Source organism: Zingiber officinale, chromosome 2A, assembly GCF_018446385.1.
Source record: "Zingiber officinale cultivar Zhangliang chromosome 2A, Zo_v1.1, whole genome shotgun sequence".
Classification (NCBI taxonomy): Eukaryota; Viridiplantae; Streptophyta; class Magnoliopsida; order Zingiberales; family Zingiberaceae; genus Zingiber; species Zingiber officinale.
In genome coordinates this window covers 104,379,970-104,407,098 of record NC_055988.1, presented here as the reverse complement: position 1 = coordinate 104,407,098, position 27,129 = coordinate 104,379,970, and the positions used below count along the sequence as shown (strand labels likewise).

Here is a 27,129-nt window from a genome sequence, read left to right as displayed (position 1 = left end):
AGAAAATATTCTAGATTTTCTTTAAATGATACTAAATTTAAAAAGAATTATATTAAGCGAGAAAAATAGCATGTTCAATTTTTCACTCCCTAACCAAACACAAGGGATACTAATTTATCTAATTGTCTTCATATTTTTTTAGATATAAAAAGTCTAAAAATGAGTATAATTTATCTTAAATTCAGCATATTAAACTATAATTTAGTATATTTCCTATCCAATTGAGCACGATTTTTTTTTACCTTAATTGGATGAAAAATATACTAGATTTTTTTTTAAATAGTACTCAATTAATTGAAAAATATACTAGATGTTCTTTAAATAGTGTTGAATTTAGTAGAAATTATATTAAGCGGGTAAAAATCATGCTTATTTTGATAGAAAATATATATTCTAATTTAAAGTGCTGAATTTAAGAGGAATTATATTTATTTTTAAATTTTTTATATTTAAAAAATATAAATAATAATTAGGTAATAATATTTATATAAGAAAATTGAAAGAAAATAGATAAGGACGATAGAATTAAAGTTTTATTTAGGGATTTTTCTTTAATTTATCATAATTATATAGTAATTTTATAAAGAATTATTATAAAAAGTGCTGAAATAATGATATTTTTCTTGAAGAAGGTCCTTTTTAATCGAAACGAAAACTAGGGGCGGCTTTGTATTTTTGCTATAAAAAATTTATCTACAAAGTGTTGGAAACACATGGGAGGAGCAACTAACGTTGGCGGTCTGCCTGGTGTTGTCGCTTGCGGAGGGAGGTGAAAGATGGGCACCAATTCGCGTAAGCCTCTCGTGGTATTTCTATCCTCCAATCATTTCCTACTGTAATGAACGCTGCCCACAGAGTTTCCAAGCGGTTTCAAATCCCATCATTTCCACTCCGAGTGATTTTCTAGACGGTGCTCCTTTCAGCCGTAGGTTTCTGATTCCCTACAAGTTTCAGAATCTAAAAGGCAAGTTTTTTTTTTAAATGTTACATTTTCAAAGGGCGCAGCAATTTTTTCTTCAAATGCTTGGTTATTTGTTGTTTTCAGTTAACAATCGCATGCTGTATGTGCTTTGCTCGTGCAAGTTTAGGTCAAAATTGATTCTTTTTTTTTTCTGGCACGCATTTCCCCTTTATGATTTCGCGATCTCAAATTGTTATCTTTTGTCTCCTCGTAATCCTCTTTGACTGCTGTCCTCTTGTTCGGCAGAACTGCTGGATGTTTTTGACGTTCCTCACGTTTGAAGCTTAATCGATGGAGACTCGTGAACCGATCGTTTCTGCCGAATGGCTGCATTCTAATCTCGCAAATTCTGATATAAAGGCACGTTTTTTACTCCTTTTGCTTTTTTTAATGTTCTGGTTGTGGACCTTGTGGTTAGCCCAGCAGACTTTGTTGAGGTAATACTGACCCTTCGCCAAATATTTTAAACCATATGTGTTCGACATAAACATGTCATAATTTGTAGTGATGATAAGAGTTATAATGATAATGCCTGATTTTAAATCCACCATTGCTTTGACTTTGCCACAAAATCTCAATCAACAATGCAGAGAACAAATAGTGATTGCCGATTGACATCATTATAAAGAGTGATTTCAGCCCTTTCAGTGCAAGATTGAGAAAAACTCAACCCTCCAAGGATAAAACTGGGATCCCCTCAGCAGGCATGATTGTGAGAGGTTTACACAAATTTTGGGTACCAATTTGAACAATAAATTCAAAATTAAGTAGGAGAAATGATAATCTTTAACTATTATAAATATTGTTCATGATAATCTCGGTAACCTATGGATATCAATTTCACACTAGTCCTTTCCTCATTGTAGCTGCCTAGGTTCCTTCAGCCACCCATTGACAGAAGAGAAAGAGAATGTTGCTATGGAGCAGGAGTCACAAGAGAGACTACAATGAGAAAACATTAGGGGGCGTTTGGTTTGCGTTTTCCACGCTGTTTTCTGTTTTCATTTTCTGAGAAAATGGAAAACGTGTTTGGTTTGCGTTTTCCACGTTCATTTTTAAGAAAATGAGAGAGCGTTTTCTAAGAAAACGAAAAACGCGGAAAAGTCATTTTCTAAAAAACGAAAAACGCGCGTTTTTCAGAAAATGAAAATGAAAATGGGGCAAACCAAACGCACCCTTAGGGTTTTATCTTCTTGCATCCTTTTTGTAAGTGTTAAAGCAATGACATAAATGGTGGAGGGCAAATTCAAAGATTATGAGGTTAATGGGAGAATCGATAATTATCAGCTTTCCACTTTTTGCTCTCCACTTTCTCCATGGAATTTCTTGAATTTTATTTTCTAAGGGTGATTTATTTATATATTTTTTCATCAGAATAATTAGAAAATAAAATATATTTGTTTTAAATTTCTCCAGTCGACATAAATACGGGTTAGCATTACAATAATTCCTTTTTTTTTAAAAAAAAAAATTTAGTGAACCAAGATTCAGAATTACATTGTGAAGAAAGTTAAAGGCTGCATCTAACAGATTACTGCCAAAATTTCCAGTGTCATAGAAACACAATGCAAAAATTAGAACAAATACAACAAAAGGCTCATGCCACATAGATATCTCATGTACTGAACTTGAAGTGGCAGTAGCATTCTCAATTGCCAACATTGCAGGAGCAAATCCATCCACCTGTCAAGAAAGTCAGCAGAGGAAACTTTAGCTTGGAGCTTTTTCTCATGGTGGATATCCTGGGTCATGGCCATAATCATTTGTGATAGTGGACCAGAGACTGCTTCAGATGTTGTCACTTGTCAGGGCCTTTGCCAAGGGAGTCCGTCATTGTATCTGGTCATCCTTCTCTCTGTTTGTCTCTGCCATAAGTTTCATTATAGGGGTCTCCAGGTAGGATAATTCAAAACCAAAATGGTAGTAGCAAGATGAAAAATGATTTCCTTTTTCTTTCTCTGACCTAGTTTTGTAACCAATTGTTAGGGCCCTTTAATTGCACAACTCTTCAGGTCATTACTTAGTTGTATGTAGGGCTGACGACTCCAGTTGACAAGTCACTCTCATTGACACGACACACTTAATATCAATCTGAATGCAACTCATTTAACAAATAGATCAAAATCTATAATCCACAGTTCCACACATGACCTGTTTATAAGATGATCCAAATAATTAAACGGGGTGTAGGGCATGTTGTTTAACAAACAGTAACAAATTATAAATACAAAATACTATTTTTATTATACAAAAACTTAAAATATAATCTATTTCATTATATGCTACAATTTGCATATTCATATATTATATGTTTAACAAACGGTATAAAATTATAAATACAAAATACTATTTTTATTATACAAAAACTTAAAATATAATCTATTTCATTGTATGCTACAATTTACATATTCATATATTATATATTGATAGATTATATATGAATAAGTTATTAAGTTGTATAGGTCACAACTAATTTAAATAATTAAACATTTATATATTTTTAAATAGGTTATAAACAAACGCTTATGATTCAGCCAGACTTGTTTATTTGTGGGTCAATTTCTTTATGACCTAAATTTGTTTAGCTCAAACTCAAATGCACAAAATTGTGGGTCAGGTTGTGTTGTATAAATGGGTGATGCCAACTGTTGTCACCCCTAGCTCTATGCCTATTTTTTACCAATTTGAGTTAAAACTTGGAGTTACATTTCGAGTTTCGAAGTAACATATATAAACATAGGATAAATCAATTAACCATTCAACTTAACCTTCTAGTTTAGCACAATAATTCCTTATTTCGTGATCTACTCTTCTTAATTATCTCTTCTTAATTATTATGTAATTAGCAAGCTGGAATGTGAAGTAATGAATACTTATTGTACCTTTTCCAAGATTGATGCACAATATGGAAATACAATAATGATAAGCAACACCTAAATTATTTTTTTAAAACTTGTTTTAGGTATTGGATGCTTCCTGGTACATGCCTCAAGAGAAGCGGAATCCGCTTGAAGAATATCAGGTACTTAAATGCTTTGATGACTGAACTGTTACCATGCCATGCCATTTTTTATGACTTGTTTCTTCTGGTTTACTAGTCAAACCTAATTGTTTATTTATGAATGGCCCTGCACTTGTGAAAGTGAAAATGAAGTCAGATCAACCTTAACTGCAAATTAGATTATATATAGCCTGGTTTAAGATATTTAACTTTAAGACCCATTTCTGCCGGTGACTGATACAAAAGCAGGCAGATCCTTCTCCTCAGAAAACAAGGGGAAGATCCTCTTACTAATTGACCGTAGGTTTTTCACCATTTAAATAATCTAATCTAATGATCTTTTAAAGTGGTGCAGTTACAGCAAGTAATCCAAGCAGATTATTGAATCTAGTCTTTGTCGCTCATCTGATAACAAAGCACGTGGCTGTTATTTTTGATGATCATGTGGATTCTTCATCTAGCTTAGTTGACTAATGGAACACTTAAGTCAATTTTAATAAAGTTATCAATATCCATACTAATTTTCTTCTTGATCCAACAAAGTAGATTTATCCACGCCTGAACTCTACAAACTATTTCTACAGCTATCAATTTAGTTTTAAAAAGTAACTATCAGAGCTAGCATAGATGGCTGTCATCCTTGGAAGATATTTTTTACCAGTTGAACCAAGAAAACTGATTTGGGTGAAGTTTTGCCATATTTAGTTGTAACATAAATGGACATATTTATACAGTCTCCCATAACAGATTGGGTACCTAGGTTCAATTCTCTTTTGTTTCAATATTAAGGGCCTCTGTTTAACTTGACAATTTTCTCATTGATGTCACTAGAAAGAATATGCAATGTAGAATTGCTTTTATGTTGATTTTATTGGTGGGCACCAATACCAAAATGGTCTTCATTTTAATAGCCAGATGGAACCAGATTGGCTTCACATTTTTGTACAATTTATGGATGATGAGATATATCTTCCATGAAGAATTTTTGCTATCAAACATGAATGGTACTCGAGCGTTACCTAAGTTCCTCACTTCGACCAATCAAAAACTTGTAAAAGACCCTAATACATCAAATTTAGCGGGTGATTGGTGGTCTCTGAATTGCAATTTGTAGCTTTCTCAACTGTTTGTTATTTTGAACCTTCTTAAATAGAGATTGGGTGGACTAACCTAGTTTTCTCAAAGTCCTTTTTTTTTTTCAAATGAAAAAAAGGTGGGTCATGTTTCATTTCACTTTACTTGGAAGATATAATTCCCATTTATATGCATTCAGATATTCTTGTAATGATCTGAACGTGTTCAATTCTTGCAATAATTTCCATTTAGAAAACCTCAGAAGGATTATATGATCTATATAGGGTTATAGTGGAAAAGGTAAAAGGTTGTATTTATCAATTAGGCCTCCCTAACCATTTCTTCTATATCCTGTGAAGCATGATCTTCCTAGTATTTGGTTATTCCCTTGCTGTGGATCTTCATGTTCTAGAAAAAGATTAGTTGGAGATCAATCAACTGCTCATGTCAATAGCTGGGCTTTTCTCATTAATACTTTTCAATCTCAGTCTAGATTATTAATTTGGATTAATTTTTCTGTTGCCAAGCTTTCTAGTGTAAGCTCAAACATTACTCCTTCAAATTCTGTAGCCCAATTTTTTTTGTTTGCAAAATTCCACCACTGTATTTGATTCAGGTTGCTCACATTCCGGGTGCCGTTTTCTTTGATATTGATCAAATTTCTGACCCAACAACTGATGTGAGATATCTTACACTCTGCTTTTTAACTGTTATATTATTTGCATTAATAGAATAATATTAGAGAATGCAGGTCATGTTGGTAACTCTATGTAAATTTATCCCTGTTTTTCTTTTGATTATTCAAGTTTTTTTTACTTATGAAATTGTATTTCACAATATCCTTCATATCTATGATTCTTAAGGATCACTGGATTATGTTCAGGTTAATTATAGGATAAACTAAAGGAAATGATCCTCTTTTTAGCAGAAGCATCAAATATTCATTTTAAAAAAAACTGACAGGCTAGGTAGCAAACCTGCTTAAATTTATTAAATTTCATAAAGTACGTAGATATACAAGAGTGGATAAGGGAAGTAATTATGAATAATTTATTAAACAAAAGTTTAAATAAGTACACAAATAAAATTTTGAATCTAGAAGGCACACTTATAATTCAGAGACGTTTAGCCACCACAATGACATATATTAGAAGCCATTAGAATATAAACAATCAAGCTAAGCCTTTTAGAACAGAAACAATCCATTTGCACCTGGAGCCCAATCAAAGATGAGGTTGATCTACTTGCAGATTTGGTGATATATTGAAATCAATTGATTGGGCGAATTAATTCTATGAAATAGGATCTAAAGAGCATCTAACTTGGGAAATGATGACAAGTTTTTCATAGTTTTCTAGTGATATCTTGGTCAAAATCTCCTAGTTATTTCATGAAGTAATTGAAGGAGTTAGAAACAGGGGGAAAATGAATGCCGCAACAAAAATTATGGTTAGGTTCAACTTTGGGAATTTTTGGAAAAAAAGAAAAGCAAACCCATAAAATTGGTTCATCTCTTTTGATGCATATACTATTAAAAAATTACATGACCATTAGGCTTCATAAACAATCCCGTATATCCTTTACTTTGTTCCTGAAACTTTGCATTCCTTTTCTTGTTTTACTTTTTTGGAAATAAATTAGCAATATTAATTTCTAAATTATAGACACATTTTGATGTTACACTATTTTCATGCATGTCTCCTGGCTGGATTATTTGTTATCTTCCAGGAGTTCCAAATTCCTTCATGAGATTTTGATTAATCAAACAATCTACAAGTTTGAGACTTGTAAAGCTTGATGACTTGCATTATAAAACTTAGACTAGGATAACATAATCAATTCAGCTAGAAAACTTAGAATTGGTCTGTTGGCCAATGCGATTGGTTTTATGGATGAAATGTTCAGGTTAACCGAAGTGTTTCAACCTATCAAACCACTTTCACATTGATTGATCTGATCATTTTTGCTTATTTTTATTTTAGATTTAAAGAGTCATTTAGATTATATAGGTTTAAGTGGTTTCTAGATAAACATGGAGTTAAATGAGTTGATAATCATTCTGACTGCTAAGCTTGTATTGGGTCATTGTCCAGGAATGCTTGATAGCTATGGTTACTTCCCTTGTGATGTTTTCCCTTATAAATAGGAATTTTATAGTGGCATTAATGTACTATCATTGGTGGTGTGATTTACTTGTGTAAGACTTGAGATTATTTTAGGAGCTTTCTATAATTAAGATGTATGCACTACCAAAAACTACCAGAGATTCCCACTAGATTCCTTTACATTGTAAGGCCAGAAAGTTGCTGTCTTATTCGATTTATCAAATTGTTATAATTTCTTTCAATCCAATGATATCTGGAAATGTGTTGGTAGGTATAGACAATCAACCAAAATTTTAGTGCTTTATCAGGCGTTCATGAATTTTGATACATAGTAAGTTTCTATATACCTTTAGAAGCTTTAATCACCCTTCTCCCCTATCAAAAAAGGCCCACTAGTAGATAGGGCACATTAAAGTTTGTTGAATTGCGCTTAGGTGCTGACTGTGGTTTTTATAGTTTCAGTACTTGTTCTGTCTTTAACTTCTAAATTCACTGTTTTCTCATACACCGTTTTTTTTTTCCAAATGTGAGTTTAAGTAACTTGTCCCACATTTTTCTTCTGTTGGTTGTGGGTTGAATGGGTCATAGTTCAAGTTTGAACACTTATTTCCTTGATCTTGCAGTCCAAAATATCTATGTGACTGGTCAAAGAACCAAAGTTTTAGTGCTTTAGTTAGTTTTCAAGAATTTGGATACGTACTAAATATTCTATATACCTTAGGAAGGTTTAACCACACTTTTCCTCTGTCAAAAAAACCCCTCAAGTATTCGTGGTACATTTTTGAGTCCTGTTGAATACTTGAATCTAACTCAGTAGCAGACTTTGATTTTTATAGCTACAATACTTGTTGTGTCATTAACATCTTGTATGCCATGTTTTGCAAATGTGAGTGAGCAGCTTGTTCCATATCTTGTTTCTTCTGGTGGTTCTGGTCATGGCTTGATTCTGATCACTTATTTCCTTTATTTTGCAGATTAAAACATTTAAGTGAACAAGGAACCATAATCCTCACCTTGATCACATTTTTATCTAGTAGAGATAATAAATAAGAAATGAGATTCAGTCTTGTCTAACTCAAGATCCACATCAATATATCTGTGTTTTGATTCAGTAGTATTCTTAGAATAGGCACTGGATTAACTAATAGTATTTAGGCTACCCAAACTGGTTCCTATACTTCTATTTCTTACTCACTGACCTTCTGAACTATTTTCCCTAAAATATTAAAGCATTCCACTTGAATCAGTTGCCGCACATGTTACCATTGGAAGAAGCTTTTGCAGCTGCAGTTTCTGTTCTCGGTATTCAAAACACGGATAGTGTCATTATTTATGATGGAAAAGGACTATTTAGTGCTCCTCGTGTCTGGTGGTACGTTTGGAATGTGATTTTCAATTGTAAACTCTTTAATTTGTGCTTCATTGCTCATAAGTTCCAATAATGTTCTTGTTGGAATGTGTTTTCTAATGTTTCAAGTTGACTTAGTCAAGGTTAAGATAATTTAGGTGTAGTTTAAAATAATCTGTCTTTCCCTTTGCTTTCCTTATCAAGATAGTGGCACTTATCTGTATTTATATTACAAAATATTCTTGTTATCCTACCCATTCCAGTAATTCAGTTGCATGTGGATATGCTACAATGCTATAGTTGTATTAAATATTAAATTTGTATCTACAATGGTTATCAAAATGATCAGACCGTGTAGTTTAGTTGATAGTGCAGGATGAATGCTTCCTAGACTGTTGGCATGCTGCATGCTTGCATGGACTATAATTTCAAGTCGGGATTATATAATTTTGCCTTGTGGATTAGGGTGATTGACAAGTAATTAAAATTACATTCATATACCATTTTTCTTCCATTGAGACTAAATTAAACATCCATTTGACCATACTGGTAAGTTGGATGGATATTCAAGGCTTACTTTCACAACCCAAGTTGATCTCCATGGCCAGTGGCAGCTTGGCATGCTCCTGCATTAACAATGTTACAATCTCTTGGGCACTTGCTTGGTATCTTTTAGAAATTCAACTTACAAAAGATATCTATGTCATTCACTTCTGCAGGTGCCATCATCAAAATACAAAAGAATATACTACAAACTACAAAGAACCTAGAAGTAAATTCCAAACTGCATATATCTAACTCATAAGGTGCTTTGTTTAGCCGACAATATAATTAAAGAAAAGCTCTACTAACTAAGAATATATTGATGTGACTCTAACTAACAATAGTTGAAAATAAGATAGAAGAATCAAAAAGGAGAAGATGATGCTGTATTGTAAAGATCAAGCTACCATATTCATAGCCTAATTTATTGTTCCATGAGAGTACAAAACCCATAGGGATTAATTATCATTTCATCAACTAGTAAACTTGTCACCTTATTATTAGTTCCGAGGATTAGTTAGTGGATTTGCTAATATTATAGATCGTATAGTCTAAAATTATAATAGACAAATTCCCTAAATAATGCATAAAAGTTTTTATTTTTCCAAATTACATACCTCATTTTGTATTTTCCTAAATCATGCACCACTTTCTCAAAATACCTCCAAATACATAGAATTAACACCTTTTTTTGATTTTTTTTGGAGGGCCAAAACTTAATATTTTGGACAAATAAATATGCCATAATTCCTGAGAGCAAGAACTGCAAAACAATTTTTTTTGGGGGGTTAAAATGTGTTAATAAGTACCATCAGTGTGTTTTTATTTCAAAACGCTCTGATATTCATTTTTGAAGAATGATTATTGTCCACTAGAAAAGACTGGAATAGTCTACTTGAGGCTCCCAAGAAGGTGCTAGTAGTTTGTTTTTTTTTTTTGGCAAAATGACTAATGTTAGGCCATTAAAATGGTTTACAAAAACAGCTTGGTGGCCTTGCACTTGCCAAAGAATTAAAATAAGATCATATTTCTATTCCTTAGTCTACCAAAACTCATAAATATTTTCATTTTTATCATATGAGTAGTGCATGGCCATCAAGTTTTTTTTTACAGAAAAATATCATGGCCTTGCACTTTAGCAACCTAAGATAAGAGTATGTTTATGCTTTCTAGACTCTTAGGGTGAATTCATATCCATATTAAGTTGCATAAATATTATAGGGTCATTAAAGTGTGATTGTGAAAATACATTGATGGCTCTGCACTTGCCAAACCATAAAATCAAACCTTCTTGAACTCCCGGGAATTAATATATGCTTTCGTCATAGGACAACACAAGCTCATCAAGGTATTTTGCAAAGCCATTGGTGACCCTACACTGCTTGTATGATAAAAAGGAAAGCAGATATTACTTCTACGAGTCCAAGGAACACAATATGGTCTCATATCTGATTTTGAATAATGCACACCATGAAGATGTTTTTACAAAACCATCTTAATAACCCTAAACTACTATATGACAAATATGAAAATACATGAGTTATTGGGAGTTTAATTAGAAAGATAAATATGGTCTCATTTTATTTTTAGCAAGTGTAATGTTATCAATTTGAACGGCTGAGTAGACCGGTTAATCTAAGAGGGTTGGTTGATTTAGCCAAGCTGAATTCTTTGAGCAGGATAGGCAGTTCAAGCAAGCCGGGTGGTCAGATTGAGTAGGCCAAGTTGTGTTGGTTGGGTAGACCAGGAACATTGGGATTGCTGGACAGTCCGTGTTGGCTGATTAGGCATGTGACCCACCTGTCTCAATCAACTCATGTGACTCGCCTTGGCTCACCCAATTAACCTAACTTGGAGAAGAGAAAAATATTTTCACTATTGTGTGGTAAATATAGAAAATATTTTCCAGCTATCAACTCTAAGCAAAAGAAAAATATTTATTTTCCTTAATTATTTTTTCAAAATACATTTTATATAAATAACTTTTTTATAGCAAACTAATGAAGCCTTAGTGTATGAACCCCAAATGATTTTTTTTATTGCTCTTGGCCGATTTAAAATTTCTCATTTAGGAAATTTTGTTTTGAGGAAGTTCTCTTATTGAAAATCATTGAATCTGGATCATGTCCATATTTTTCATGAGTAGAAAAGTGTGAATAAAACAGAGATGGTTGATTAAGAGTTGAAATCATCACATAACTGTTGCAGGAAATATATGAATACATTATCCTTTGCCATGTATAGGAGATTTGAATGTAAGGAAGGATCCATTTAAATTTTACTATATAATTTAAGGACTCTATATTCTGTTTGTTGATATTGTTACTATTTAAATTATGGTTTCTCTTTCAATTATCAAATAATTCACCTTTCTGAAATGATAATACGTAAATAGGACGTTCCGAATTTTTGGGCACAATAAGGTTTGGGTGTTGAATGGAGGTTTGCCACATTGGCTTAAAGCTGGATATGAAGTTGAAGCAACCACACCTGAAAATGTTACTCTGAGAGCTACTGCAGTCCGTAAAGCTATTAAAAGCATATATCATGGTCAATATGTAAGTTTCATATTCCATCTACATGCCAATTTTATATTTTAAGATCAACTGATAGACCAGGGGTTTTTTATTTATTTTGTCCTATATTCATTCTTAAGATACAGACTATTGAAGATGTGTAATTGACTTCAATTTCCTCATGCACCTTTTGTACCCTTGGATTATGAATTGTTAAATGTTGATAAGGGAAATGAAAACTTCGAATTTTTTGTCATGTTGGTCTTTATCTAAATTAGTGATCAAAAACATAATAACAGAATGATGGGATTCTGTTTCCTAATACACACAAAAAAAAGATAGTAAGACAATTACAAAGAGAAGTGTTTTTTGCCCCCAAGGTGTAGCGCAGATGGTGGCACATGACATTTTTGGTGTAATAGCTAGGGGCCGAATCTCACATGAACTCATAACCTGGAATTCACCCCACCATGTGCCTCCTGCCTGTGTGCCTGAATTTACCTCTCTCCATTCCTGTGGGGCCGGCTCTAGGGGGTCGTTGAGGTTGCGGATCCAACTTTTTTTTTGTTTGGATATATGAAAGTGGGAGGGATGTGAAGAGCAGTAAAGTACTAGTATTTGAAAACAAGAGGGATGTGCAGATATTAGTATTTTACAGGCACTCTGAAACTATTCCTGGTACGCTTCTGAAAGCAAGATTCAGAGATGCAAATTACTAGCATTTTATAGCCATTCAAATAGCATTTACAATGCTCTAAACTTATTTTGTAGTTGCTTGTTATTCATTTAGGATTTGACATTGATCTTATAGAACAATGATTCAATGAAAAAAATGATTAATTTAAATATGCCTTCCTTTTGCACTAGAAGAGTTAGATTTTTTATTTGTGAGATTGGGGTTCCAAGTTAAACCATTCCTCTCAGATGCTTCTATGTTTGTCATCTTGAAGAACTTGGTGCCATCATATGGGTTTTACTTATCGTACAATTTTTTCTCTCTTTCTCTTGTTATGGCAGTGGATAATTTTATGCTGCTTCTATCACTCATAGGTTGGGCCTGCCACATTTAAAACAAACTTTCGGCCTCAGATGATTTGGGGAATAGAACAGGTTTGGATACTTCTCACTTCTGGAACAAAAATCATTTTCAATATGAACATTAGCATTATTCAAATGTCAAAGTCAACATAACTTGCAAGCATTCTTTCACTTTTTTAAGATATGAAAACTTTGATTTTAGATAAGATCCATGTAGCCAAATCGAGCTCTCAATCATACTTCACTCCTCTTCTCCCAATTACAGGGTGTGTTTACAGGTTATGGAGGTGTATTAGATCATCATGTTTTTACCAGGTCACACTCATTTTTTGTCTCCTCTCTCTTATCTATCTATTGATCAATCTATTTGAAATTGCTAGCAGGAGAGAAACGAGACTTTTTGCTAAAGGTCTGAATTTCAACCAACCTACACTTCTTAGACCTCGGCAATTTTTTGGTATGCTTAACCATTTGTTGGCTGAAAAAATAAATTCTATAATCCATAGGCCCTAGTTCCCACTAAGATCAGGGGAAAATGAAAATTGGGGGGAAGAATTCATCGGACAAATGATTAGGAAATATTTTCATGAGTTTAGTTTCCTTAGAGGGAAGAAAAGAAGTAAAGTTTTCCATCGGACTGGTTTCTTAGAAGGAAGAAAAGAGGGAGGAAGCTTAATTTTAAAACTTTAATTTATTAAAAATATCAATCAAAAATAGATTTGAAAAAAAATAATATATTTTTTAAAGTTGGATATGTGAATTCCATTGCATGTGAAAAACAAACTTATATTGTTGTTTCTTTATAGGAAACACACCTTTAGATTCCTTTGTCAGGCCCAAGAGTTAACTCTCAGAATACTAGATCTGAAGCTAGAACACAGGCTTCCAATCCTGTCAAAATGACCGGTAGCATTGTGAAATTTGAATGGTTTTTGTAGAAAGATTGAGATAATTAAACAAAAATTGTTTATCCAATAGCTGCTCCAATCAATCTTTTAGAGGTCAATTACCACCTAAACTGAAATACTGACAGTGAACATTTGTGTCCTATGTAACCTGTTATGCAAATGTTTGGCACTTTTAAGGCGGCAACTCTTGCTTTTCTTGAGATGTTAGGTGTTTGCAAGTGGTTAACATTTAGTAATTATAAGATACATTCAAAACTTAAGAACTAAAGTTCTTAAAAATGAGGATGACAAATAATTATGAACAAATGAAGAGTAAGTTAATTATCACAAGCATATTTTTTCTTTTTGACTTTCATGTTTCACTGAAAGCTTCTTGGCTAAAACAATTGACATTTGGATGGAAAACTTATAGGAAACGAGATTTTTTCTTTAATTTTATCCTTCCTTTATAGGAAACAAAGCCTTAGTCGATAGCTCATTCAATAATAGGCATACTCTTGTAAAGATCTTGTCATATGTGTTGAAGAAGAGGTGGGACAAGAATAGGTCATGCTTAAAAAAAAGTTGGCACCAGGTATATAGCTTACGTCGATTAATCCTGGGTGACCGACCCGACCCAATGGAAGTTTCCTACCAGCCAAGGGTAAATCGGGAAGCACTCGTAGCGAGTGACTCATCAACCTAGCGTTCTTAGGTGTAACTGCCCATTAAATGAAATTCATTCGTTAATTCGTCGAAGCTAAGACTCGATCCTTAGATGCCTAGGAAAGAATAGGTCATGCTTGATTATATAGATCATGGTTTGAAATTTCGTACTGGATTGAGTGAAACGGTCGAAATATATCATTCTAATAAATCAATGTAACTCGATGCCACTCAGCACCAAGTTCAAAATCTCGAGTCGTGTCGTAGTTTCGATCTTTAACCTGAAAGATACCACTCCAGTATTGTGTCAATGCTCTAATGCATGGTGTCGGTGATAGAATGAAGGTTGAAGGAGGAAGGAAATAAAGCAAAGGAAGGAGACACTATATGTGTTAAGTGATGTTGAGTTTTGATAATTTAGCAGAATGATATGTTTCGACGGTTTCGTTCCATATGGTATAAGATTTAAAACCATACTCGGCACACACAATGTCTCCTCCTATGATTCATTTCCTTCTTCAACTCCAATTCATTACTGGCACTATGCATCGAAACATCGGTATAAGACCGAAACAGTTTCGTTCCAATCAATAACTGAAACTTTAGTACGGCTTGAGATTTTGAACCTTGATATGGATGCCCTTGTGAAGAATAGGTAGATGTGGGACAAGATCCCAAGGATGATGATGGCCTTCTAAAAGGAGAAGGGTATAAATGGGCAAGTGGATTGGTTCACATGCAACATGCAACATGGTCAAGATTTGGTTGTATCGATGGTTGAGGAGATCGCCCTCACTTGAATACCATGTTAACATGGGAAAAATATTAGGGTTATCCTTGAGGTAGCCCCCTTCACATTTATATGTATTATCTTACTGTCATTGTAAATTTAAAAATCCTTGAGTTTGGTGTATTCACATATAGATCCTGATCTATTTAGTGTTAGGTCCTTAGAACCTTGCATCAAATAGTGGATTCTGAAATTTTCACCTACTTTATGGATATGTTTCCAATTTTATTTGTGTCTCATACAAAGGACACAATGAATAAATTGCCATGATACAAGAATATTTATTGTGGGCAAGTTGCTACAATTCTTGTCATAATAGTTTTGCTAATGATAGATTTCCCTTGTTCATTTGTGGCTGATAACCATTTAGAACAGAGATTATCTATGTTTCAGGTCAAACAAAATATGACTGACAAAACCCATCAACTTCTAGACGCTCGATCAAAGGGCAGGTAATATCCAAGAGTTGGCTTCAATATCTTGTAGAAAATACCATGTTTACTGGTTCAAAAATGGTTTTTTGCTACCTTCATGTTGACATGTTGAATTTTTAAATCCTTTCTTTGCACACTAGAATCAAAGCCATATTTTATATGTATCGTTTAGTACACCGGAAAACTGCATTTGCTACTGGAAAATTTCAAGTCAAATTGTGTTTGATAAAGCTACAAGTTCTGCAAACCAAAGAAATCTGTGCATCTTAAAAACCAAAAAAAAAACATAATTAGGAGGGTCATACTTGTGGTAAGTAGACTTTGCTTAGATGATGCACTTGCTAAAAGTTCATTTGAGTTAACAAATGAATAATCTCCTTAAAAATTCATTATTGTCTGAGATATGATGCACTTGCTTAGGTTTTCAGGTCCTCAACAACTTTCAATAAATTTCTTCTTATATTTTATTACCTATTTTTTGTACTTTAGTTTCAAAATATTTCTCAGTCTATCTCTTTTGTCATAATTGAGGTTCCCATAATCCAAAGAACTTGTGATGAGAACACTTCATTATTAAAGATTTGTGTCCATATGCAGGTTTGATGGTGTAGCTCCTGAGCCTCGGGAGGGAATCAAAAGTGGTCATATTCCAGAAAGTAAATGTGTTCCATTCACAGAGGTAATGTGTACTAAAAACAATTGAATGAGGTGGCTCGCTATTTACACCTTTCAGAGTCTCCAATGTATGTTTAATATAACATGTACCCAATGCTTGTTACTTGATCCATGGCACACATCATCGACTTCGACTTTAGTTCATGTAAGAACTCAAATGAAATATATGGGAAATGCAATATGATTGAGACTGGAGACTAAGACAATTAAGGTTAGTATTTTTCATACTTATAAATTGCAATGAGTTTGAGAATTATGGAGAAGAAGACAAGCAAGATTAGGCTTCATGCACATACACACACTCTACAGTAATTCAAATTAATTACATTTTTTTGTTTACTTCCTCAAATCCTAAAATGTCAAAAGTGGTGTTGCAGAATCGAGATGCTTTAATATAAAGCTATAGCACTGAATCCTACACACGTATGCTTGTTGATAAAGAGTTTGTGGTGTTCTAATGTAATTATTCTGTTTATGAGCAGATGGTTGATAGTTCAAGCCTGCTTTTGCCTGAAGATGAGCTTCATAAAAAGTTTTCACAAGCAGGTGACAGCCTCTTTTACATGAAAAGCCTCTTTATCCAAATGCTCTAGTGTGACCAATCATGCTACCAATATAAATTTGTGTCGATTGTTAAACTTTGCTTATCTGAAAAAGGCCGGAAACTTGATAAGGCTTCACATGATAATGCTATGAATCTGTATAAGTAAATGTGATGTAATTTTAGTATGAAAATGTAATCTAAGTTTTAGGTATCTGGAATTTATCGTTCGACAAGGGATATTAAGGATATAATTTATCACAAAGTTATGTATTAGAATGTTTAGATGATAAAAAAAAATAGCATAATATATATGAAAAATGCTTTGATGGATATATACATTTATTAGGTGTAATTCTAATAGTTGAGGTGACATATTTAAAGATGACCATTAGATTTTATAGTTACAAGAGATGATCGATCAAAGTGGAAGATATGATAAGAATATAGGAAAAGTTAAAGAAAACATTTGTAAATAATTTAATTAACTTGAATATTACTTGACTTTTTCTGTTCCTACTTGTAGGCGTATCTTTGGACAACCCAATTGTTGCCTCCTGCGGAAGTGGGATGACTGCCTGCATACTATGCGTGGTAAGATTTCTTCATGTGCCCCTATCGGAAATTGGTTAACTGATGAATGCCTCTTCAGGGTCTTCATCGCCTTGGAAAGCTGGATGTTCCAGTTTATGATGGATCATGGACTGAATGGGCAACTCAACCGGGAAATCCGATTCATACTCTTGCTACTGATTAACTTGCCAGTGGTTCTGCCAACAAATTACATGGATCATCCATGAATGTATCAGAGACAAACTTATGTCTTGAGTTCGTCCTGTGAATTGGTTTCTGTATCGTGTCACGATGGCTGCCACTCAAGCCAAATGCATTGCTCTTGTGCTTTGAATCATGATGCAGGAAGTTGCATATAAATGTCTACTAGGGGGCATCTGTGATCTTCGAATTGCTAACTATAGCAAAGGCAAACCTTAAAAAGTGAGTGGAGAACCAGAATTATTTGATATCAAAATTCTACTATTATGAAAGACGGAACAAAAAGATTTAATCTCAACGAGGACCCATAATTAGAGTCAAAAGGCTCCAAAGTCTCAACATATCACATTCAATTCATGGCCACGACAAACATATAGAGCATATGTCTAACAATAGAAACCAAATCCACGACAAGCCAAGCAGAAATAAAAAAAGCAAACCCATATTTCAAAATACAAGGAGGAATTACTCAGACTTCTTCCTCCTCTGCTCCCTCGTCCTCGTACTCTTCTTCCTCTGCTGTTGCATCCTGGTACTGCTGGTACTCAGCCACCAGGTCATTCATGTTGCTCTCAGCCTCTGTGAATTCCATCTCATCCATACCCTCTCCAGTGTACCAATGCAAGAAAGCTTTCCTCCTGAACATGGCAGTGAATTGCTCGCTCACCCTCCTGAACATCTCTTGGATGGAGGTCGAATTGCCAATGAAAGTTGAAGCCATCTTGAGCCCCTTGGGTGGAATGTCACACACACTGGACTTCACGTTGTTTGGTATCCACTCCACAAAGTAGGACGAGTTCTTGTTCTGCACATTGAGCATCTGCTCATCAACTTCCTTCGTGCTCATCTTACCACGGAACATGGCTGAAGCAGTTAAGTATCGACCATGGCGGGGATCAGCAGCACACATCATATTCTTGGCATCCCACATTTGCTGGGTTAGTTCAGGTACAGTGAGAGCCCGGTATTGTTGCGAACCCCTTGAGGTAAGAGGTGCAAACCCAACCATGAAGAAGTGCAGGCGGGGAAAAGGGATGAGGTTGACTGCAAGCTTCCGCAGGTCAGAATTGAGCTGTCCAGGGAAGCGAAGACAGCAAGTGACACCACTCATTGTAGCAGAGATCAAGTGATTGAGATCACCAACTGGCATGTAGGATAAAAAAACATAACTAGTCATGTAACATCAAACAAGTGCAGCGCAGAGGCAAGGAGGGAAGCAATAGACTCACATGTGGGATTTGAAAGTTTCAAGGTGCGGAAACAGATATCATACAGCGCTTCATTGTCAAGTACCATACATTCATCAGCATTCTCAACAAGTTGATGAACCGACAGGGTAGCATTGTATGGCTCCACAACTGTATCAGAGACCTTGGGAGAGGGGAAAACTGAGAAGGTGAGCATCATTCTATCTGGATATTCCTCTCTGATCTTTGAGATGAGAAGGGTTCCCATGCCTGATCCAGTGCCTCCTCCCAAAGAGTGGCACACCTGGAACCCTACACCGTAAGGAAAGAAACAGGTTAAAGCCAAAAAAAAAAATCAACAGTGTAAAGATCAATGAAATTAACTAGAAAAGGGAAAAAATAAACATCAGATATTCACAACAACTAATGGATCTTGAAAGAGGCCACTGTATACCTTTTCTGCATCTGAGATTGGAAAATCAAACAAATGATATCATGATAAAGCAAGATGATGTCAAACTTTAATGAGCATCCAAGCAAAAGCATTTATATTAAATTTGTTTGTGCAACATATCTCCACTTTGGCTGTTATTTCCCCATTACCTTTGAATAACCAGCTCTTATTGAACTCAAAACAAAAAATATATTAATAAAAAAATTGAAGGAACAAAAGTCTATTTATATTCACACCCCTTTGTTGGACAGGACATAGGAATCTTGGATAAAACAAACGCAGGTAGGTGCTATGTATGCTAATGTGATCTACAGAAAAAGGTAGATTTGTCAGATATGGACGCCTGATGTGCTACAACATATACTTTATCTCACAACATTATAATTTGTTTAGAACCAAATATTTCAATGAATTTAGGACTGATTTCATAACTCAATAAAACTGTGTTATTTTGTAAATCATAGCACAGGAACTTACAAATTACAGTTCATAGAAAAAGGTAAATTTGTCAGATATGGAAGCCTGATGCACTACAAACTATACTTTATCTCTCAAGGTTACAGTTCGAAACCAAAGATTTCAATGAAATTTAGGACTGGTTTCATAGCCAAATAGAACTGTATTATTTTGTAAATCATAGCATAGGAACTTACAAACTAAAATCAAGTTTAATTTGGAAATTTAAACTACAGATGAAATAGGATTGAGCTCACATCATGGCTGTCAATAGAAATTAACATGTAAGGATTGAGAACTTCACCTAAACCCTCTCTTAAAGAAGTCAAAGATCGTTATCAAAATCAAAAAAGATCATGCGATCTGTTAAGATGAAGCCTCTAAAGCTTTATGTGCCCCGCCATGAGAGCCACAATTAAGAATAGATATAACTCACCACATTCATTAATCATGTGTACCATTCTGCAAACCTACCATGGGATAACCAACATGGATAGACATAATAAACAACTAAAATTTGGGAAAATATCATACGAGGGATACAATTGTCTCTGAACCGAAACACTACTCGACAGACAAATCCTAACAAAACAAAAAACACGACGCTCTTTTGATAGAAATTGAAGAATCAGATCCTTATGATGCCAAAATAAAAATAAAAAATAGAACCCATATGCTTGCAAGGTGTTTTTAATATATTTGCATGAAATTTGCAGTGTTGTAAGAAGAGAGGACAGATCTACGTCAATGATGTTTAAAGAATAAAGGATAACCCTAGATCTATCAAATTTAGCTCAACTTTCACCACCATCAGAAAACCCATGAAATTGCACAGATCCAGTAAGAATTAAAGCCTATTTTGAACGAGAAAGGTCTTACCCTGCAAGCAGTCACAGTTCTCTGCCTCCTTCCTGACCACATCAAGCACCGAGTCGATGAGCTCAGCACCCTCCGTGTAGTGCCCCTTGGCCCAGTTGTTACCAGCCCCAGACTGGCCGAAGACGAAGTTATCCGGCCTAAAAACCTGGCCAAAAGGCCCAGATCGGACGGAATCCATAGTTCCCGGCTCCAGATCCATGAGCACCGCTCGCGGAACGTACCGCCCGCCGCTGGCCTCATTGTAATATACGTTGATCCTCTCGAGCTGGAGGTCCGAATCGCCATTGTACTTCCCAGTCCCGTCGATCCCGTGCTCGTCGCAGATCACCTCCCAGAACTTGGCCCCGATCTGGTTCCCGCACTGCCCGCCCTGGATGTGAAGGATCTCTCTCATCCTCGCTCCTCCGCTTTCAAAAACACGAGTGTTCCGAATCGCCGGCAAGACAGGGAGGCGGAAGAGAGAGAGGAGCGAGTGAGGGTCTCAGATCTGGGACGCCCTTTTATAGTAGGGTTATTCCGATCTCCTCACCGAAGTAACCTTACCACTCCCAACTTTTGAATATCAGGCCGAGGGGTCCATAGAGGAATGCCCACAGCCCCCGCGGGCAATCTACGGCGGAGACGCGAACTGGATAAGGATCGTACGGTGGACGGGACGGTCGTTGGAGAAGTTGTATGGGAGCTAGTATCGATTGGGGGTGGGGAGAGGTGAGCTGTTGTCACGTGGACGAGGTGCGGTGGGGCCAAGAAAGCGACGGGCGGTTGTCGTCCTCCGCCGGCGCTTTTAATAAAAGTTTATCGCATTTAAGAGCCGAACGGCGTTGTCCGGTTCGGGAAACCTAATCCTGTGTCAAAACTGATGAGCTGTCGCGTGTCCGGTGGAACGTTGCATTCCACCTGCAAATTTAATTGTGTTTTTTATACTTTAAATATTTCCATAAATGCGACGTGCGAATATTATTGGGTAAAAATTACCATCTCCATCGTCCTTTTATCAATTTTTCATTTTATTACTCCAATCTAATTAAAATTATTATATATAGAATATTAAAAACAAAAAAAGTAACATTTTGAGATGATTTTAATTAATAGTATTTTTAATATACCAATGTTTTTTATATATAAATTTTAATTAACTAAATAAATTATTTTGCAACGTTATTAACAACATCAAACTAAATATAATTCACTGATAATGTCTTAGATTTATCATTTTAATTAAGTATTCTAACACGGAGTTCTGGACAACATGCTCACTGTATCGCTATCTAAATGAGGGCATGCATGATCTCTTTGGCTTCTTTACAGCTATCTTCCATATTATTGTTAGTTTTAATAAATTGTGCTGATCTCTACTTAGGATGATAAATGAATTTGATGTTCAATGATAGTACCGGTCATTTCCTAATCGGTCGGTTTCACTTTCGACTGGCTAAACCCAATCCCTGAGCACCCAATGTTCCCGAGGACTCAACACCCCTTAACATTTAACGTTCCCGAGTACTCAACGTCCTTGAGCACTTAGTGTTTCCAAACACTTAATATTCCTGAGTACTCAACATCCTCGAGTACCGAGCATCCAATCACTTTCGTCCAATGACAATTCATTCAGGCTCAAGCGACCTGCTCGGGATTAGTCAATTTGGCACTCACCCTCAACCTATCTGAGACCATCTAGAATCTTACTTAGAGATTCTCATAAGAGCAGTGTCAGTTGTCACCCCTTGGTTGCATAATCATCCCTCAAGCAAACAATTGACAAATACATATCACCTTACGTGGAGATTTACAAAAGTGTTGCCCATCGACTATCACCTTTTGGTCTCTTGTCTCTGAAGCGAACTCTAGGGGTGGGTGCAAGTCTGATTTTGTCGGGTTCAGGTAATTATAATCGGATATCTAACATATTGGGTAGAAAAAAATATTTGATCACTACCCTCTATAGTTGGGTACCCATAAATCCCGAGTAATATTAAGTTACCTCATATTGAGTACCTGACATTTTTTATTTTTTAAAAATAAACTATTAATGAAATAAATCAGAAGAACTTTATACCCTTAACAAAAGTTAAAAAAAAATAACAATTTTGAATGACAAAACAATTAATAGAAAGAGATAAAATCATAAAATCAAAACTTTCACTTGTAGTAATATATATAAGATTAAGTCTATGTGGGTAATACTAAATATAACTAAGTCTATATGGATGGAATAAATCCAATTAAGTTCACATGGATGGACTTAATCTCTATAAAGTGGGTTTAAACTTATTTAACACACAACTAATTGTTATTAAGGAAACTAAACCCTAATTAAGTGATCTAACACTTAATTGCATATGAAGGATGTTTGGATTAAATGGATGTGCATTCAATGTATAGATTCAATAATCTGGTTCATTAACATTGATGGATTGTTAATGAAGTATGAGTTTTATGATGGATAGTCCCCATACGTTAAGCTAGGTATATAAAGGAAGAGATATGGTTCATTTAAGACATGCTGAATTATGTTCTCTTCCTCTCGATTCTTCTCTCCCATTGAGAAGGTCCTAGGGTTGCCGACTCAATCCACTGGAAGACTTCCATTGCATTTGCAGGATCTCCGACGACAAGTAAAAAGTAATAGCCTTGTGATGGATTCAAATCAGTTCTTCGTTAACTATTGTTTTTGGTTTTAATATTAATTTAGAAATTGATGATAGCTAGATCCTGTTGTAGATACATCGTTTAGTTTATTATTGAAGTATCACAATCCTAACAATTGGTATAGATCTAAGGGTTAGCTTATTGTCAGTTTTTAAGGCGTAAGAATTATTTTCAATGATTTAGTATATATATATATATATATCATTTTTACAATAGATTCCATATGTATGAGCTAAATTGAAGTATATTCGTTGAATGTAATATGCATAGGTTAAGATTTAACCTATGAATTGAGTTTTTCACATTATTCTCGAAGAACACGATTGATGGCGCAATTTTAGGCTTTTTTGAGTTGAAAAATTACGTTCAAGAAATCAAATTTTCTGATATTAATCGATTGGAGAAGGTCACCAATCAATTTGTAATCGTGAATTTAGGCATAGAAAATGTAAGTACCCCGAAATAGTTTTGATGTGACAAATCGAGTTAAGTTAGGCCTCGTGTATTTGATGTCTTGTGTCTGAGTGTGCAAGAATTTAAGAACATAAAAAGTCGAGCGGAAAAATACAATGAGCGAGAAGGATAGCACGGGAAGTGAGCCGACAAGCTTGGTGCATATGACGGGGGAGGAGCTACGAAAGAGTATACTGATAGAGCGAGAATGACATGTGTGGAGCGTCTGAGGGATGAGAAGCCGGGGAGGAAGTCTGCTTAAGGAAAAGGCTGGAGTTGAGTTCGGATGAGCTCAATTTTGGATGGCCGGAGCATCACCTAATTGACCGGACTATAGAATGGTCAACTTTTGAGTTGACTATTCCAAACGCTCCATGTTAGCGAGTCATTGTAGAGAGGATAACCATGGAGTTCACAATAGCAGAATTCAAGCACTCGGATGTCCTCCAGGCACCCTAAATGTCGAGAACCGTTGAGTAAATTATTGCCAAGTGGATTGACTCGACCAAAGTCCAGGTGCCTGGATTGCTTCTAAGAGCCCGAGAAGTGCCAAGTCAATAAACGGCTATCTTGGCCAAAGAGTTATAAATAGATCCCTTGTCCTCTAAGTTTGAATAACACACTTACATTTGTAAGTACCCCAAGTTGGTTTTGATGTGATCAACCGAGTTAAATTAGGTTATGTGTCATTTTGATCTCTTATGTCTAAGTGTATAGGGACTTAGGAACATAAGAAGTTGAGTAAAAGATACAGCAAGCGAGAAGGATGGCATGGGAAGTGAGTCGATTAGCTCGGTACATCCAAGAGATAAGAAGTTACGAAAGAGTACATCGACGGACTAGAAGGACACGTGCAGTGCTTCCGATGGACAAGAAACCGAGGAGAAAAATTACTCGATGAGAAGGCTGGAGTTGAATTCTGGTGAATTCAACTTTGGACGACCGGAGAATCACTCAAGGCCAACTCTAAGTTGACTGTGTTAAGGCGCCTGGACTAGGTCTAGGCACCCGGACTCTAAGTGCCCAGACCAGGTCCAGGAGCCTGGAATGTACCACCACAATAGCGAGTCATTGTGTCAAAGAGGATCAACACAGAGTCCATGTGATCCAACTTCAGGCGCTCGACTCGGGTCCAGGCTCCTAGGAAGCTTTGATCCGTTAGAAAGAAGTCATTACAGAGTGGATCAAGTCGACCAAGTCCAGACACCCAGGAAGTGCACGTCAACAAATGGCTAGTTGTGACCAATAAGCTAAAAATAGATCCTTGGTACTCGAAGTCCATGAACACATGCTCTGTATTTATTTTCTGTACATTGTTCTAAGTTTTCAACGCTTGTAAGAGGCTACTCCCTCTTCCTCAAAGGAGATCTTAGTGGAGCTTTGATCACCTTGGATTAGCAACCTCCTTGGTTGTAAACCAAGTAAATTCAGAGTCTTCTCTTACTTTACTTTTATGCATTTATTATAATTAACTGTGTATCCTTTCCAAGTTCAATAGCAACAGAATTTTAATTTTAAATTACAGGTTATTCATCTCCTCTAGCCGGCCTACTTGGATCTACAATTGGTATTAGAGTCTAACTACTTTAGAAGAACTAACTACCGACTAAAGCAATAAGGCGGTGGTCGGATCAACACATCACCCACCGAAGTTCAAGGGGGATTTCGTCATATAAAAAAAGAAAATGAAGATATTTTTTAAAATTGATTTTGATATTTTTCTATCTATAAAATATGATTTTATAGCATGCATACATCAACACGGATTTGAAAAGGAAGAGCACTTATGGAGCAAAAAGGAGCAGACTGATTTCGTGGTCAACGACAAAGTAGAATTTCATCTAATGAACGCTCTACTGCCATAAGAAGTCAACTGAATTAGTGCCTAAAAATCCATCAAAGAATTTTTAGAGAAGTTCCTGGAGCTCCATGAAGGAACCTCAGAGGCTAAGTTAGCAAGACGACATCTACTCTGAAACCAACTGACGAACCTCCGAATGGAAAAGAGAAAAATAGTAGCCTAACTACACGCAAAGATCAAGGAGCTAATCACCAGACTCACAAAGATCGGAGAAACAGTAATGAATTGGGGTTCACTAAGGTATGCTTTAAATGCTTTTTGAGAACACCTGAGTGGACGTATATGTGGACTCCTACATCTTCAAGGACCTCGAGACAAGTAGCTTAGAAAATTTATTTTCTACTTTTGAATTACATGAATCAAGATGTGCAAGTCTAAGTAAAAAGGAAAAAACAATCCAAAACCTAGCATTTAAAGCTAAGAAGATTAAGCTAGGTCAGAATCATTTCTTGACGAAAATAAAGAAGCATACATGGTAAGGAAGTTTAAAAAAATTCTTTAAGTCTAATAATTTTGATAAGAAATAGGCCAACAAGATTCTCCGAGGAAAGAGGAAAGTCAGATGCCACATCAAGGACAACTATCCTAAACTGAAAAGTAAGGAAAAAGATAAAGGGCCAAGATGATCAAACCATAAGAACCTAAAAGTCACGTGGGGTGAATCATCATTAGAGTCTAATATCAAGGCATATGCTGGACTTGCACCAATGGTAAGTCACCAAGAAGAAGATGATGAAAGCTCGTCCAAGATGAATATAGAGAGCATCGATGAAGGGGGAGCGTTAAATTATGAATTTCACACGATAAGTGAGGTACGTAATCTCCCTCCTAATCAACTTTATGATGTAGTAAAAATGTTATCTAGATCTTTATGCAAACTACGAACTAAGTACATGAATTTAAAAAAGGATAACATTGAATTAAAAATTAACTTAGCTAATGCATGCTCAATAGAACACTTTGATAAAGTTCAAATGGAAAAATCAAAACTGAAAGAACAAATAGAATTGTTGAAAAAGAATTATACACGCTCAAATTTGAATGTTTCATCAAATTTATATTTTAGAGGACTTAGAGCATCCACATTAGCGCGCTCCACGTTGCGTCGAGATAGAATTTGCATTCTAGGCGCCCGAATCCCTTTCGGGCGCCCGGACCATCATTTTTCAGCAACTCAATTTCCTGCAAGAAAATGTTAATCCAAGGTAAATGCAAATTAGACTACCATGCAAAACAAAGTGTTAGCACAATTATAGAGTAGTAATTAGATTCTGTCTCATGGAGACGGGAATCTAGTCACGATCTCAACTTAGATTCCCGAAATGGTTTTAAGTTGGATCGACGTCTAAGTTTCCTGACTGGGAATGTGTCCTCACCAAGTCACTCCCCTCCGTGACTTACCTTAACTTACCTACCAAACATTAGGTCAGCCCGTCGACCTGTCTGGATTTCGTGTCAGCTATTAGGTTAGCCCGCCGACCTAGCTGGACTTCGTGCCAGACATCCGGTCAGCCCGTCGACTTTTCTGGACTTCGTGCCAGCTATCAGGTTAATCCGTCGACCTAGCTAGACTTCGTGTCAAATATCCGGTCAGCCCATTGACCTATTTGGACTTCTCCTGTACACTGAGTCAAAGTGTTTGATCATAATGAAACTAACTTAACCTACTTTGTCATTCATCAAAACCTGAGTTAAATCGTTAGTGCTAACCGCACCAACAACATCTTTCCAAGATATCAAATAATGCCCTCATAAAAAAAAATAGATCAAAGCCATGAAGGAAGAGATGAAGTCTATGGTGGACAATGACATTTGAGAACTTGTCAAATTACTTATA

General features: G+C 35.5%; 2 protein-coding genes across 4 annotated transcripts; one reads left to right on the top strand and one right to left on the bottom strand.

Annotated features, from left to right (window-relative positions):
• The first annotated feature begins 653 nt into the window (after window positions 1–653).
• LOC122041817 (thiosulfate/3-mercaptopyruvate sulfurtransferase 1, mitochondrial-like) lies at window positions 654–17,512 on the top strand. 3 transcript variants are annotated; one of them, XM_042601640.1, is made up of 13 exons: window positions 655–792; window positions 856–964; window positions 1,208–1,321; window positions 3,924–3,983; window positions 5,653–5,715; window positions 8,389–8,513; window positions 11,428–11,590; window positions 12,599–12,658; window positions 15,323–15,381; window positions 15,961–16,042; window positions 16,521–16,584; window positions 17,106–17,173; window positions 17,232–17,512. In XM_042601640.1, the coding sequence occupies exons 3-13, from the start codon at window positions 1,253–1,255 to the stop codon at window positions 17,334–17,336; spliced, it is 918 nt and encodes a 305-aa protein (XP_042457574.1). In that variant the 5' UTR covers window positions 655–792; window positions 856–964; window positions 1,208–1,252; the 3' UTR covers window positions 17,337–17,512. The 3 variants fall into 3 exon arrangements, with proteins under 3 accessions (XP_042457576.1, XP_042457574.1, XP_042457575.1); XM_042601642.1 differs by lacking the exon at window positions 12,599–12,658 and having other exon boundaries at window positions 654–792; XM_042601641.1 differs by lacking the exon at window positions 655–792 and having other exon boundaries at window positions 963–1,088.
• Window positions 17,513–17,640: 128 nt separating this feature from the next.
• LOC122041816 (tubulin beta chain-like) lies at window positions 17,641–20,812 on the bottom strand. The gene is made up of 3 exons (XM_042601639.1): window positions 20,330–20,812; window positions 18,583–18,852; window positions 17,641–18,496 (listed from the first exon to the last, which is right to left on the bottom strand). The coding sequence occupies exons 1-3, from the start codon at window positions 20,721–20,723 to the stop codon at window positions 17,823–17,825; spliced, it is 1,338 nt and encodes a 445-aa protein (XP_042457573.1). The 5' UTR covers window positions 20,724–20,812; the 3' UTR covers window positions 17,641–17,822.
• Window positions 20,813–27,129: the final 6,317 nt, after the last annotated feature.

Excerpts from the sequence above, each read along its gene's own strand:
- LOC122041817 (XM_042601640.1), top strand. The coding sequence starts at position 1,253 with ATGGAGACTCGTGAACCGATCGTTTCTGCCGAATGGCTGCATTCTAAT. Across the intron at positions 5,716-8,388 it reads TTTCTGACCCAACAACTGAT|TTGCCGCACATGTTACCATT; the intron begins GTGAGATATCTT and ends CACTTGAATCAG. Across the intron at positions 17,174-17,231 it reads CTGCCTGCATACTATGCGTG|GGTCTTCATCGCCTTGGAAA; the intron begins GTAAGATTTCTT and ends ATGCCTCTTCAG.
- LOC122041816 (XM_042601639.1), bottom strand. The coding sequence starts at position 20,723 with ATGAGAGAGATCCTTCACATCCAGGGCGGGCAGTGCGGGAACCAGATC. Across the intron at positions 18,853-20,329 it reads GAACTGTGACTGCTTGCAGG|GGTTCCAGGTGTGCCACTCT; the intron begins GTAAGACCTTTC and ends CTTACGGTGTAG. Across the intron at positions 18,497-18,582 it reads GAAACTTTCAAATCCCACAT|TTGGTGATCTCAATCACTTG; the intron begins GTGAGTCTATTG and ends CCTACATGCCAG.